At 52.2% G+C, this 13830-nt stretch overlaps 1 protein-coding gene across 5 annotated transcripts in view; it reads left to right on the forward strand.

The window, feature by feature from the left end:
* Positions 1–1696: 1696 nt before the first annotated feature.
* HIPK2 (homeodomain interacting protein kinase 2) overlaps positions 1697–13830 on the forward strand; it is a 120893-nt gene continuing 108759 nt past the window's right edge. For 2 of the 5 annotated variants that reach the window (XM_065743163.1, XM_065743167.1), the window contains exon 1: positions 1698–1951. In XM_065743163.1, coding sequence (XP_065599235.1) covers positions 1933–1951 — 19 coding nt within the window. In that variant the 5' untranslated portion in view covers positions 1698–1932. Of the gene's footprint in view, positions 1952–3210; positions 3414–13830 lie in introns of those variants that run through there. The other 3 variants (XM_065743166.1, XM_065743164.1, XM_065743165.1) reach the window with 3 other exon arrangements.

Raw genomic sequence — 13830 nt, forward strand, 5'->3', positions numbered from 1 at the left:
GCTCCCTCTGCTGTACACAGCCCTCCAGTGCTGGCCCAGCACCTCCACCTGCCCTCCTACTGCACCCCAACATTGCTGGCACGTCTTCACCTTCCCGTCACAAACACAGCAGGCAGCCCCCATTTTATTCCGGGAAGAGGAAAAGCCGTGCAGAAAGCAGATGATACCTTGAACACAACAGGGCCCACGAGAGTCCGGCGGTCACATCATCCAGCCATCCAGCTCTATGAGCCAATCGGTGCAGCTTTCTGCCTGCTTCACTTCAACGTGTCGCTCTGAGCCCCCCTCAAATCTCACCAAAATCCCTCAATAAAAGTTATTGCGCTCCTCCTCCTTGAGACAACCAAAGAGCAGCACTGCGCATCCAGCACTGCCTATCCTGCAGCCGGAGAGGTCTGGGCTGGCCCCAGCAGCAGCGAGTGGCAGCGCATTGAGGAGCAGCCGTGACAGCGGGCGTGAAGCCAGGCCGTCCCCCCTGCTTTGGTCCCAGGCTGCTCCCTGCGAGGAGCACTCATTGCGGGGTCTCAGCCCCAGGTTTTGTCCCCACCACCCATCAGAGGCTCTGCTGCTGTGCCTCACGTCCCCACTTGTGCCGTGTTACCTGGTGGCTCACGTTCCCACTTTGAGGAAAAAGGGTTCTGGATAACGTGGCTTTACCTTCGGCTTTCTCAGATGAACTGGCAAAACAGATGCTAGTCGGGTTGGGTTCTTACAGCACGAGCTGAAAGAGGGAGAAAAACGGGGGGCGGAGGGGCGGCAGCAGCTGTCAGTCTCAATAAGTAAACACCCCTTTGATGTGGTTCTGTTGTGTTGGTTTTCTTAAAAAAAAAGAAAGAAAAACAAAATCATAACCCAAATCCTAGAAGCAACAACGTATGTTTATTTTAAACGCATCCGCTAAATATTTACACTGCAAGCAAACTAAATTTAAAAAAAAAGGAAAAAATTGGAACTTTTGTCGGTGAACCAGATTGTGAAATGCCTTGAGGGAATAGAAGATTTATTTGGGGAGAGGGGGAGAGGTAGGAATTTTCCGCGCTATTGTAAAACATGAGCTCAAATTATATGATCCCCACAGCCAGTGAATTGCACGGCTTCAATCAGCCGCCTTTTTTATTTTTTTTCCTCTCCTTTCTATAAAGAGGAGGGGGGGGGGGGAAGACAGAAGTGTTTCACCAACTTCTGTTGACTGTTCCTTTTTTCTCCTGATTGAAATGTGTTGTTAAACAAGATCCCACATAATCTCAGCAGAGGGTTTCTCTCGCTCGCTGCCTCTCCTTCTGGGAAGCCGCGATCAGTGCCATCGGCGCTTGATTATTTGCAAACTCCCTTCCCTTGCTTTTTTTTTTTTCTTTCTTTTTTTTTTTTTTTTTTCCCTTCTTCCCTCCTCTCCGTCTCCCTTTCCCTCTCTCTCCCTCCGTCTCTCTCTCGTTCCTCTCGCCCCCAGTGCAACTTTTGCAGGCGCCCCGGCAGACGCAGCCATGCCGCGCTGAGAGCGGGGGCACGGCGCCAGCCCCCCTCCTTCCCTCCCTCCCTCTCTCCCTCCCTCCCTCCTGCTTCCCTCCCTCCCTCTCTCCTTCCCTCCTTCCCTCCCTCCCCAGCGCCGCCGTCCCGAGCCGGGGGGGCCCCGCCGCCCGCCGCCCCTGCCCGGCCCCGCGCCTCGCCCCGGCCTGGCCCGGCCCGGCCCGGCGCCGCCGCCCCCCGCCCGCTCGCCCGCCCGCCCCGGCCGCGTCGGAGGGCCGGCAGCGAGCGGGGCTGGATGTGCCCGGCTCCCCCCGCGCTGAGGCGGGCAGCGATGCAGAAGGCAGGCGGCAGCTTCGCCTCCGCCGAGAGACACCCGCTCAAGATGGCAGATGTGTGTTGAGTTTGGGGGGCTGCGATCTCGCGTCGTTCGTGGCGGCGTTGCCATGAATAACAGGCGTCCTTGCACCGATGGCCCCCATGTACGAAGGTAAGCCCCCCCCGTCGCCCCGCGGCGTCGGGGTCCGCGCAGCGCCGGGCGGGCTGCACCCGGCGGGGAGCGGGGCGAGGCGCGGCCCCCCCCCCCCCCCCACTGCCCCCCCAACCCCCGAGCACGGCGGTCCCGGGCTCCCGGTCCCCGGTGGAGGGCGGTGGGTGAAGTCGGTGCCGGTGCCGCGCAGAACAATGAGGCGGCCGGAGCTCGCCTTGCGCCTGCAGTGTGCCGTGCCTCGGCGCGGCTCCGGCTCCGGCTCCCAGCGCCGGCTGCCTGGCTCCGAGAGTTGCCCCGTAGCGCGGGGTGCCCGGGGCTCAGGGCGCCCGCTGTCAGCGGGGGGACCCGAGTGCCCCAACTTAGTTCCTGCGGGTGCGGCGCTGCCTATTGTGGGGCGGCTTTTCCAAACGTACATATATATGCGCGTGTGTGTACGTAGGGCTGATTTAAATCCCCTCGCCGTGCATTTTCCCTGCCCGGCGCCGGGCAGCGTTACATAAAGCGGAGGGCACCGTGCCGAGGGGGTTGCGGAGGCCGGCCGGTGCCGGGCTGGGGACGCGGGGACAGCATTTCGTCTGCGCGCCGGGGTCGGGCAAACTTATTCGAGGAGAAAATCGAGTCGGGGCTGCGGCTCCCGGCGGGCCGTGTAAAGTTACCGGCCCGCTGCCACAGCGCCGCACGGGGCCGGGACCCCGCGGGAGACAAAGGGGAGCGATTTAGGCAGCGCGGCGAGAGCGCCGGCCCTCCCCTCCCTTCCTCCCCCCCTCCCCGCTGCCGGCGACCCGGCTGCCGGAGCACGGCGCCGCCGGGGGGCGCGGCGGCGGCGGGCCGGGGCCGGCGCTGGTTGCGTCCCGGGGTGCCGGTCGGGGCCGGCCCGCCTGCGGCGCCCTCTGCTGGCCGCGCCGCCCAGCGGCCCCGGCAGCCCTCCTGCGCCCGGGCCGCCCCCGGCGCCTCCAGCGGCGGCGGCAGGCCCAGGGGACCTGCGGCGGGCGGGGGAGACCGCGGCCGCCCTTCCGCCGCCCGTCCTCGCCCCGGCGCGTACCTGCCGGGCAGCCGTCCCGCATCGCCCTCCGAGCTGGTGTTCCCGTCCCCGGCCCTCCCTTCTTCGGTGGGGTTATGCTGCGTCCAGCTGGGGGGCGGCGGCTCCGCTCTCCTGGGGCAGGGGCATGAGCCTGCGGCCCCACGGCCCCCGGGCTGGGGACGGGAGGGGAGCGGAGGCCGTGTCCCCCCCCCACCCCCCCCCCCCCCGCGGCTCCCTGGAGCGGCTGGCCGTGCCGCACCGCGGCGTGTGCGGGAAGTTCAGCGCTGCCTCCGCGCATCCCAACTTCGCCTGTGACCTGGCTGGAAAAGGAAAACTAATGGGGAGAAGGAATAATGCCCTGGACGGCAAGCTGTGAAAACGAATTCCTTGGAACTGCTGTAGACAATCCTAGAGGGTCCGCGGCACGTCTGGAGGCCTGAAGTAGGTGGATATCTCTAGCCACAGGAGACAGAAAATAGCGCGGGGGCTGGTGGGGATCGCTTCATATGTTTTGTGTTGTAGTGCGATTGTGGGTTAAATTGTTTCTGGATAGCTGAGAGGGAGGCGGAGGAGGGGTTAATGGCTGTGACTCCTCTCCTGCTTGCCGTGAGAGGTCCTTGCAGTTCCCTGAAATATCGCAGCGCATAGATAAAAACTTACTTATCGCAGGGGATGTAATTTCCTCCTTGGAAGGAGACGAGGGCCGCCATCCTCCTGCTATCTGCCTGCATCCCCGTGCTGGAGCATTGGCCACTGTCACACCGCCGAGCTGAGAGTGAGGGTCAGCGCTGCCATCGTGCAGGGAGCTCCTGGGGTGCCAGGAGGGCAGGGGTATGCAAGTCTGTGGCTCGCAGGCAGCAGAGCCTGGGCTCTGCTATGGAAAATGCGGCCCGGCTGGAAAGGTGACTCCTGGGAGGCCTTGTGAGATGGTTTCGGTGGAACTTTGGGTGAGTGTGAGGGAGCGCATGCGGGTCGCCGGCAGCTCACGGTGTTTGGATGAGCGTTGTGTGCGTGCACCAAGCTGCCAGCTTAAATGCCAGCTTGGGAAGGAGAACAGAGCCCCACCTGATATTAACAGGCGAGGCATTATGAATAAGTAAATATCTGGTCTGAAATCCTCCTCCCTCACCATGCTTTAACCATTCTTCTCAAGAAATTCAGAGGTTTTGCTATTGTGTTCTCTCCTGCCTGCTTTTCTCATTCCATCTTTTCCAAGCGTTGCAGAGCTGAGTGTTAAAATGAAAGACGTAGAAACCTCCCTAGTAAAATACAACAGAAAGAACATTGCTGTGCAGTGTGTGACCTGGATTTGGGTTGTGAGCTGTATGGGGACACGCACAGGGCTGGAGCACAGGCTTTGGTGGGTGTGATGCCGCACAGCCTCTGCTCAGGAGCCAGGTCAGGACATCGGGGCTGGGTGCTGGGGACGTGGCTTTGAGGGGAAGCAGATGGACACCTGGACAGGTGAGCCCTGGGGTGCCCTTGCAGCTGCATTGTCCTGGCCTTCTGGCACCCTTCAAAGCCAGGTCTTTGAGTGGTGTTTGCGTGCCTTAACCTTTATTTGCAAAACAGTGATTACCTCTGTTTGGGTTTAGTTCCTTTTTGCTTTGCTTCTCGTTCCTAACAACTTTGTTGCAACTTACGGTGTATTTTTAGCAGCAGCGTCGGTAGTTTTATATGTGGGCGGCTTATGGAATTAATATCTGTAATATTTGTAAATTGCACCTCGCCGCTGGTGCCACTGCAGGAGCTGCGTGCAGAAGGAAGCTGCCTGTGCACAGCTCCTTGCTGGGTTTTGGAGGCCTGGAGCCCTGACCCCAAGCATGTCAGGGCTCAGATCCTGCCTCACACCAGGCCTCCAGAACAGTCAAAGCCGCTCAGGGGTCATCACATCTTGTGAAAGCGCTCAGAGCTTCCTCATCAGCCGGGCGGCACCAGTGACACCAAGGAGAGGTCCTTACCCCAGAGGTTGTGCGCTGGGATGATAACTTGGAGGTGCTTCCTGTTTATGGAGCAATAACTGTAATTTGGGCTAAATCAACACTGGGACCAAAAGCGTAAGTTTTTTATTAGCTCGGGATAACAGGAAGTCCCCTCCAGTTATAATTAATCTTATCGTGCTGGAGCGTCTAGTGATTAAATGTTTTTTAGATGTAACGGTGAAAAACGCTGCTTTATTTTTGGACGTGGAAATGGCTGTGACCAGGGGCACGCTGGTGAGCAAGGCTCTGGGGTGGAGGGAGATGATAGCAGTCCTCAGACCCAGAGCAGCACAGGCTTCTGCTGGCAGGTGGATGTTTTCTGGCCATGCACCCTGAGTGCACAGACACTGGGGCCCTCCTTGGTGCCTTTCCCACCTAGGTTTGAGCTCCTGTTGCCTGCTGGAGGTTAGACCATTTGCTAAGAGGCTGGCAACACATTTAGGAGGCTGATGGAATAAGCTTAAGTTTTGGCCACCTCCTAGCAATGGATTGTAAAAGTAGGTGGGTGGTCCTTTGGGAGGAAAGTTCTGGGAAGATGAATGGAGGAGTTGGTGACTTAGGAGCAGAGGTTGGTCCCTGTCCCAGCGTTGGTCACTGTGCAGAGGGTCTTGGTGATATTGTTAAGTGTGGTAATGTCAGACAGTGAGGTCAGCAGCACGTCCTGCTGGAGTTGTGCTGGGACATTGGCACGAAGCCGTGTGGTTGGTGTAGTGCAAACCTTTGGGTGAGACAGCTGAGAAAGGTGCTTTGCACAGGTGGTGGTGGGCTGACAGCTATGTCAGTGTCCCCATCGCTGTGTCCAAAGAGGACAAGACGGATGGGAGGTGAGGCTGGGTATTTTTGCAAGTTCCACCCTTTTCCTCTCTGTTCCCAATTTAAGAAGATATTTTAAGATCTGTGCCTAAACTTAAGCTCACAGGTGGTGCTGCTGACTTCATTAGGATTGTTTATGTCTTTAAAGCCGACTACATGCTTAAGTACTTTTCTGACTCATGGCCTCTATAGCTTAATCAGTCCATTTATAAAAATGAGGCTGTTTCCTTACCCTTACTAGGAAATCTCTGCCCTCTGAGTGTGAAATATTGTTTGTATGTTGTTTTTCTTCTGACTTTTGGGAGGTTAACTAGTGGAAAACAAGTAAGAATTAAACACTATTTGGAGAAAAAGTTTTCTCTTCATCTGTTTACATGCCCTAGTGTGTACTTGGGTGTTTAAACACGAGGCCTTCTCCTTTCAAACTTATGCTCCAAGCAGTACAGGGTTCAGCTTTTGTTTTGAAAATGAGCCCGGGGGATAATTTAATCTCAGAGAGGATATTTCACAGTTTGCAATGCTGGGAGAGTAGAGGCACGTTACTGCTTCCACCCGCTCAGGTGTGCACCTGAGTCCTCTTTCATCTGACCATGTCAGGAGCTGGTATCCTTCCTCTGGAAAGCACGAGGTCATGTATTCTGGGACGCTGCTGCATTTGGATAGCCTTTTGAGTAGAGTCACTTTTGCAGCACTTGTGGTCTTGTGAGACTTGCCTTCTTGTAAGTGAGTGGGGGAGCAGGCCCAGTCTTCCCAGGCTGGTGAGGGAATTGCCACATCAGAGTACTTACGAGAATCTAGGGTCAGGGCTAAAAGAATTAAAAAACCATGCCACTAGAATGTATTTATTTAATGGAAATAATAATCTGTAGTACTGTGTGTATATGCAGTGCCATGTATGTTTAATGTGCTATATAAAGAGTGGCTGTCTAATCAAACCACTGACAGCATGCCAAAGAATGGCATCTTTTACTAATTCACAGTAGGAATACAAAATGGCCAGCAGGGCACAGATGCCTTCAGATGCCAGCCCCTAGCTCCCTGGGCTCAGTGAGGCACAGAACAGATAGGCTGCGTGGCCAATAGAGCTTTGTGCATTTTGCCCTGTCTGAGTTGTGTTCTGCATCGAGCTGGGGGTTGTGATGGTTGGGGGAAGTATAGGTTGCTCCCTTGTTTGTCTCTTGATATGGGATGTTTGGTTGGACTTGTGGGAACTCACTTGTTATTCATTCCTTGTTCCCAGTTGTACTCGCCTTCCTGTGCCTGCACTTACATCTGTCTCTGGCAGGATGAAATGAGGACACTCGCTTACAGTTTCCACCATGGCAGAAGGGAAAGGTCACCCCACAAGGCAATGAGATTTACCAAAGAAACTTGGGGAACTCAGGAGGGCAGCTGTGTTTCCTGTCCATTATAACCTTTAAAACTTGAAGGCTCTGGCAAGACCTGTAACAAGAGTGTTACGCTGAGGTAGCCTGCAGACTGATGTCTCCTTCAGTTCTGAAGGCTGACAGGTTTCAGCACAGCTCACGGAGTAAGATAAGTGTGTGAGAAACTTAGCTCTCACCAAAATCATAGGAACTGTATGCAGCAAAGACTTAAAAAAGTTGTTCCTTCTCCTTCAAAGCAGGTTGTACTACTATGCCAGATGTCCTTGCCAGCATGTTCCCTAAAACGCACATCCCCATGTACACAGGGTCTGCAGTCTGCCTGTGCAGTCACTGCCCCTCGCTGTGACTGTCAGTACAAAGTTTTGTTCTCTTCTGTAACTCAGCTGTGATTTCCTCACTGGGATTCCTTGCTCTATCAACAGTGGATGTGGAAAAAAACTGTTCCTTTTTCTTTGTCTTTCCTCAGTTTTGTGTTCCTTAGGCTAATCCTTTTTCAGACCTGTCCTTCAGCTATCCCTTCTTTGCCTTGTTTGGTGGAGCTCTTACCATTCTGGCTCCCGGCATTCCTTGCAGTAGGCCCACACCTCTTCTGAATGGCACTGCTGGATCCCAGTGCCTTCCCCAGGCTTCACTGGCTAAGTGGAGCAGCGTTCCTTCTTGTGCCGTAGACAGTGCTTCTGTTTGCTTTGCCTTGTACACCACAGCATCGTTCATCTGTGTTTAGCTTGTGATGTGCCATGGCTTCAGCTCTTGTCTAGAGGTCTCACGCCTGGTGAGCTTTTTTCTATGCTGAGTGTGTGGAGCTAGCTGTCCTGTTTGAATTCCATCCTGTCCTTTCTCATCTGTCAGGACTGTTTTGAGTTCTAATCTGATTGTACTGACTTTGCAGTCCCTTCCTGTCTTCACGAAGATTAGCTTTGTTTCCCACTTCACAGTCCCAAATGGAAGGTTGAGAAGAAGAAGCATTGTTTCATTGAAAAAAAAAAAAAACAAAACAAAGCCTTCCCCCCTTCTCCTCCCCCCAAAATAGAAGCAATTGAAAGAAAAAAGAAGTCCACAAAACTCTTGGCATTTCTTTCACTCCTTCTGTCTTACCATTCTATTGTGCTTTTAAAGCGTTAACAATTGTTTTTGCTGTTGTAGCATTAGTGCCAAAGAAAAGCAGGACCTTATTGTGCCAGGCATCATGTTGACATAATGTGATAGTTCCCACCCTAAAGAATTTACATTTTATGTAGATTCAGGTACAGGATAGTGGATAACGCAAGCAGCATGGATTCTGTGCAGATAGGAAAACACAGTGTATGGGATTTCCTAAATGTTTTTTACCAGGTTTCATTTGGGGAAGGGGAGGATGGGCTGAAGGGAGGGGAGAAGGAGAAGTAGGTCACAGGACAAGACAAAGGAGGATGAGAGAGACAAGTGGGGGAGAAAGGTGATGGCAAGTGGCTAACAGAAGAGAGAGATGATCCCTGCAAAGTGTAGGATTTGAGGCTGTCACCGCCAAGGCTGTCAGGAACAGAAAGTTCTGTGAATCGATGAAGGTTCTCCTGCTTGGGCTGTTTTTGCAGCTGCTCTTACTGACTTTGGTCCCTTCTAGGCTTTTTTCCCTAGGGTTGTCTCTGGTGTCCTTGGGAAGGAAGGCAGGCGAGGGCGGGAGGTGCCACCAATACCCTAATGCTCATAGGCAGGCAGGAGAGTCTGCCTAGGGATTCCCCTGCTAGAGCTGAGGCCGAAGGCAAAAATGATGCTGTAGCTTTCCCAGAAGATTTCTGATTCTGCTCTCCAATCTGGGGAAATTCTGATCTGGCAGAGATGAGCTGAAATATCCATACTTCTCATTGATTTGAGATTCTTGTAGTTTCCTCCTTCAGTGCCACTGCCCTTTTCCTGATGACTGCAGCTATGCAGTAAGAATGTGATCTGCCCTCCTCACTCCTCCTCCCTGGCAGACCCAGCATGCTGCATCCTCCTGCAGGCAGGCACCGGCACATGATGGCTATAAGGGCACACGTGGCTATCACACTCTGTCCCTGTGCCTGCTCTCTCACCATCAGTCCAGGTGAGTGAAATGGCTGCAAACATGGAAACAAAGCCACCTGTGTGTGACACTTGCACCAGCATCGTGCCCTGCGTGATGCGTGTGGCCCTAAGGCAGGTTGTGCTTTGAGCATATGAGACTCCCTGTGCTGCTTTCTCCACTAGCAGTCCAGGTGTGTCAGGGTGTTTAGCAGTGAGTCTGGAAAATTATGTTTTTTTCTCTTGGGTGAAGAGAACAAAAAAACGCTCTTTCTTGCTTATAGTTTGGGGTTGGGGTGTTTATTTGCTACTGGATGTGATCCAGTGGATTCAGCACCTCGCTGTTTATTTTTGCTTGAAGACACGGTTTTTCTCCCAGTCAAAGATCATAAAGGCACACAGGGTGGCGGGAGGCCAGCAGCTCCCTGGCTGCGAGCTGCAGCAGCGGGACGTTAGGCTCATGCTTCTGGGAGGAACTTTACAGTGGACAATGGAGTGGGACGATGGAGGCCTGGACTGTAGCAGCAAGGCTCAGATGATGGAGTGGGATGATGGAGGCCTGGACTCAGAAAACAGCTGGCCCCAGCAAACTTACTGAACATTTCAGAGAAAGTTTAGAAGCTCTTATGGCTTCCCCAGGATATTTTTACTCATAGGCAAAATTTGTAAGCATTCTTTATCTTTAAATTGTGCTTTATATTCTGCTTTTGTCTGCGGTAGCGTCACTGCCGTCGATGTATTTGTCTTTCCCCTTTTAATGCTTGCCATTCCTGGAACGTCTCCTGCTCGGCAGCTGTTTGTAGGTGGTTTTTTTTCCTCTCCCATCACCATGTACCTTTCCTTCCTGTTCGAGGCATCCATAAACCTCTCGTGGTGACATCATAGCTGTTTCTATAGCAACAGATTATGATACTAGAACAGAGGATAATATCAAACAGGAGGAGGAAGAGATAAATTATGGTGTTTGTGTGCATGTGTCTGAAGGCTTGATTATATTCCTACATCTTATCCGAGGATGTTGTCTGCCCAGTTTCTTCTCTGTTTATCTTATGTGCCTTTTAAAGGTTAGAGGAAAGCTAAAAAAAAAATAAAGAAGATATAGAGGTCAGAACAATACGGACACATATTTTTGATCGTTTCCATGTAAACCTGGTAGGCTGAGATTTATTTTATTTATCTCAGCGGTAGCCCTCCCATGTCCCCTGAGAGTCATCTAGGCTGGAAAAAAACTTGGAAGCGCAACAGTTCCCTGGTGCAACTTCACTTTTATTTTAATTTCCAATTATTTATATCCACTGGCAGTTGGGACCCCAAGTCAAGGATGTCTGTGCTGCACATTGTCCTGAAGTTGGGTGACTGGAGCATTGTCCTGGAGAGCTCACAACCTGTATTTGTGAAAGGATGCAACAGGTGGTCAAACCTGCCATGTCTGACATGGGGGAAGCAGGGAGAGGTACACAAAAGAAGATCAGCAAAAGTGCAGCCTCTGGAATAAGCTCCAGCCTGCCCTGAGCATGGTTGTGGCAGAGGCAGGCTGAGCTTTGCCTTAAGAATCATAGAATATCCTGAGTTGGAAGGGACCAGTATGGATCAAGTCTAACTCCTGGCTCCACACAGCTCCACCCGGAAATCAGACCATATGATTGACTCAGGGTCAGGATTTTACAGTGGTATTTCTGTCAGAGCTGAGCTGGAGGGCCCTGGGGCTCTGCTTTGTAACCATCTGGGTGCTTTCTCCAAGAGGAGCTGACAGCAGCATGGCTTGCAGTGGGACACATCTGTTGCTCCACTGGTAGAAAGGTTTTCTGCATAAAGCATGAGGTGGAGGTGAAGAACTTCTAGCTGAATGCATGGGGTTTTATTTTGTTCTCCTAGGCAGTATTTACTGTTGACAACTTCCAAAGATTTTTGGCATGAATTTTCAGAGGCCTCTGTTTTGCTTCTAGAGGTAATTTCTAGCCACTCTCCTTGCTTTCCTATTTAGATGATTGACTTTTAGAGGCTGGAGCTAAAATTACTGAGAAAACCCTTGTCGATATTCTCATAGCTCTGTGTGCACACGCAATCTTTAATCTTCCTCTCAAGGCAACATTTCTGGGGAGTAAAATAGCTATTGCTAGCCTTGAAAATACCCATTGCAGGGTCTGGTCTAACATGGCCAATCTGTTGTGGTGCTATCGAGCACTCGAAGTTCCAATCCTGCACTTGGGCTCTCTGCTGCAGCAGGGAGAAATGTAGGCTAGGGCCCTCAGCAGGGCAGGATACGGTGTGACTGCTTCAACCTGAAGCCATCGGCGCTGCTGTCTCCCAAATAAACAGCATCATTCCGCTCTTCTCCTTCAGCTATCCCACCAGCCTGTTGGAAGGTCACTGAGTGTTAGCTGTCAGTGGAAAAAAACAAGTAATATGTAACATATTGGCTCGCTTTAGCCATGCGATGGGGTAGGTGAGTGTGTAATGAGGTTGTTTCTGTGAGGGTGATTTGATGCCTTGTGGCAAGATGTGCCCTGGGTCAGCAAAATAGAAGTGCACAGAAGCGCTCTGTCTTCTGGCAGGTTGCTGGTGGGCTCTGTGGCCACGCTGAGTGAAGAGTTTTTGGTCTAGCTCAATGCAGCCAGGCTGGGGAGACATTGGCAAGTGGGAGGAATTGAGCGAGGCACTCAGGCTCTGTAGTGCTGTCAGGGTTTAAAGTTAAAAAAAATGCACAAGCACAGAACAGCTCAGCAGGAGTTAATAGTTAGGTCACCTTCATGGGAGCATACTGGGAGCCAGTACAGACCACAGAGGACTGGTTTGGTGTGCTTCCCATGCACAGCTTGCATAATGACAGGCTCCGGTGCTGTGCACTAGCCTTGTTACTGAACAGCTGATAGCATTGTCCTGCAGGGAACTGGCTGCTGCAGGCGGGACTCATAGGAATGGGGCAGTGGGGGCGGCACCACTGTCCTCTGTGGAGAGAAGGGGGATTGCAACCTTTTCTCTGAACCTGGATTTAAAGGAAGATAATTCCCGGCTGCAGCCAGCTTCAGGGCTCTGTGGGGAAACCCAAGACATAATAGTTCCCCCAGGGCACGTGCCTGCGACGCAAGTGGGGATCACATTTAGTCATGAGTACAATTATAATTTCATCTCTTCTGGTGCTACCACTGGCTCCACCAGAAACTTGCCTTCCCATCAAATTCCCCCTCTGCATTCTCTCAACATCAGAGTACGGATGTATTTAGCAAGCAGGAATAAGAAACACATTGCAAACCCCATTTAAAATAGCTGCACCACCTGACAAAGACCTGTGAGACCCAGACACAGGCACACCCCATTGCTGGTGACAGTACTTCTCTCGCAGTGTCATTTTCTCATTCCTTATCTGAGGCTGTGAGCACCTGGATAATGAAAGTGCAGCTTCCCAGTGCCTAGTCTGAAAGCACACAAGAGTTGAAAGGGACTGTAGATATCGTATGTGTGAGAATGCAAGGAAAGAGTATATATGTATGTACACACATGTGGGACTCCCCTTGCTTGCAGGCGCGTGTTTGGTATGGCTGCACCCCCTTTGTCTGCTAAAGTCTTTCTTTTGCAAGGAATAAAGAAGGGAGACTTATTATATAAATTAGGCCTTCTGTGTGCTTGCTTGCTGTCTCAACCTGTACAGGAGGAAATATATACAAGGTGAATGCAGGGTGTTTATGTAGAGTGATGCTGTGGCAGCAAATGTGTTGGCAGGAGTGCTGTCTGCAGTCTGTGCATAAGGAGCTGTGTAGCCTTTGCAAGCGTGGAAGGCTGTAAATCACAGAGTGTTCAGGAGGGGACACTGCCACTCTGCCTCAAAAAGACAGGGAAAGATTTTGAAGCAATGTGACTCTTTCAGGCTAAAGAAAAGAGTTGCTAGAAATCCAAGCTGAAAAAGAGGTATAACCAAGATGTGCTGGCTGGAAAGGATCTGCAGTCCTCAGTTACCAGCTCATCTCCATCCTGACACACAACAGCTGTATGCCTGGCATCTTATCCACACCTCTCCCAGCACTGGCTTTCGTTGGCCCTGCTGAACTGCTTCCTGGGTCTCTCTCCAAGCTCTGCTAATACTTCTCTGTTCTGTCCTGCTGCATCCTCCCTTATTTTCGTCTTGACAATGTAGCTGGTGTTTGTATGCAACACAGTATCTCCTAGGGAATCTGTGTCCCTACCACTCATAAAGTATCTGAAGTAGGTAGGACCACCTCAGTAAAGTAGCTGTATCTGTTTCAGTATTCCTGTAGGTAGGCCTCTGAGTCCTTTTGCTTCTACTTGAAGTGAACCTGTGCTACTGTGGCGTTCCTTTCTTAGGTCTGGGCTTGGCTTCAGAGTTCTTTGGTGCTCCTCCAAAATCATTGCTGTTTCCCAGGGTTCCACTTGAATCATTAGCAGTCTCTGCACTTCCCTCTCATCCAGGAAGGACTGAAGGGGTTTCAGGAAGAGGAAGCTCTCCTGGAAGGAGACATCTTTCCCTTGCGGAGCTCTGTCACAAACAGACACCATGTCTCCTGCCCAGAGCCCCTGCCTGTAGAAAAGAAGTGGGGAGGAGGAAGGTGGGGTGTGGGTGAGTGCAGGGCTTCAGGTGGGGATGCCTGGTGTGCATAGTGGGTGCAATAAAGCAGATGTTTGTGGCCACACTGGGGGTAA

This window comes from Cyrtonyx montezumae, unplaced genomic scaffold (genome assembly GCF_038088225.1).
Source record: "Cyrtonyx montezumae isolate F1298 unplaced genomic scaffold, pur_monq_1.0 scaffold_3, whole genome shotgun sequence".
Classification (NCBI taxonomy): domain Eukaryota; kingdom Metazoa; phylum Chordata; class Aves; order Galliformes; family Odontophoridae; genus Cyrtonyx; species Cyrtonyx montezumae.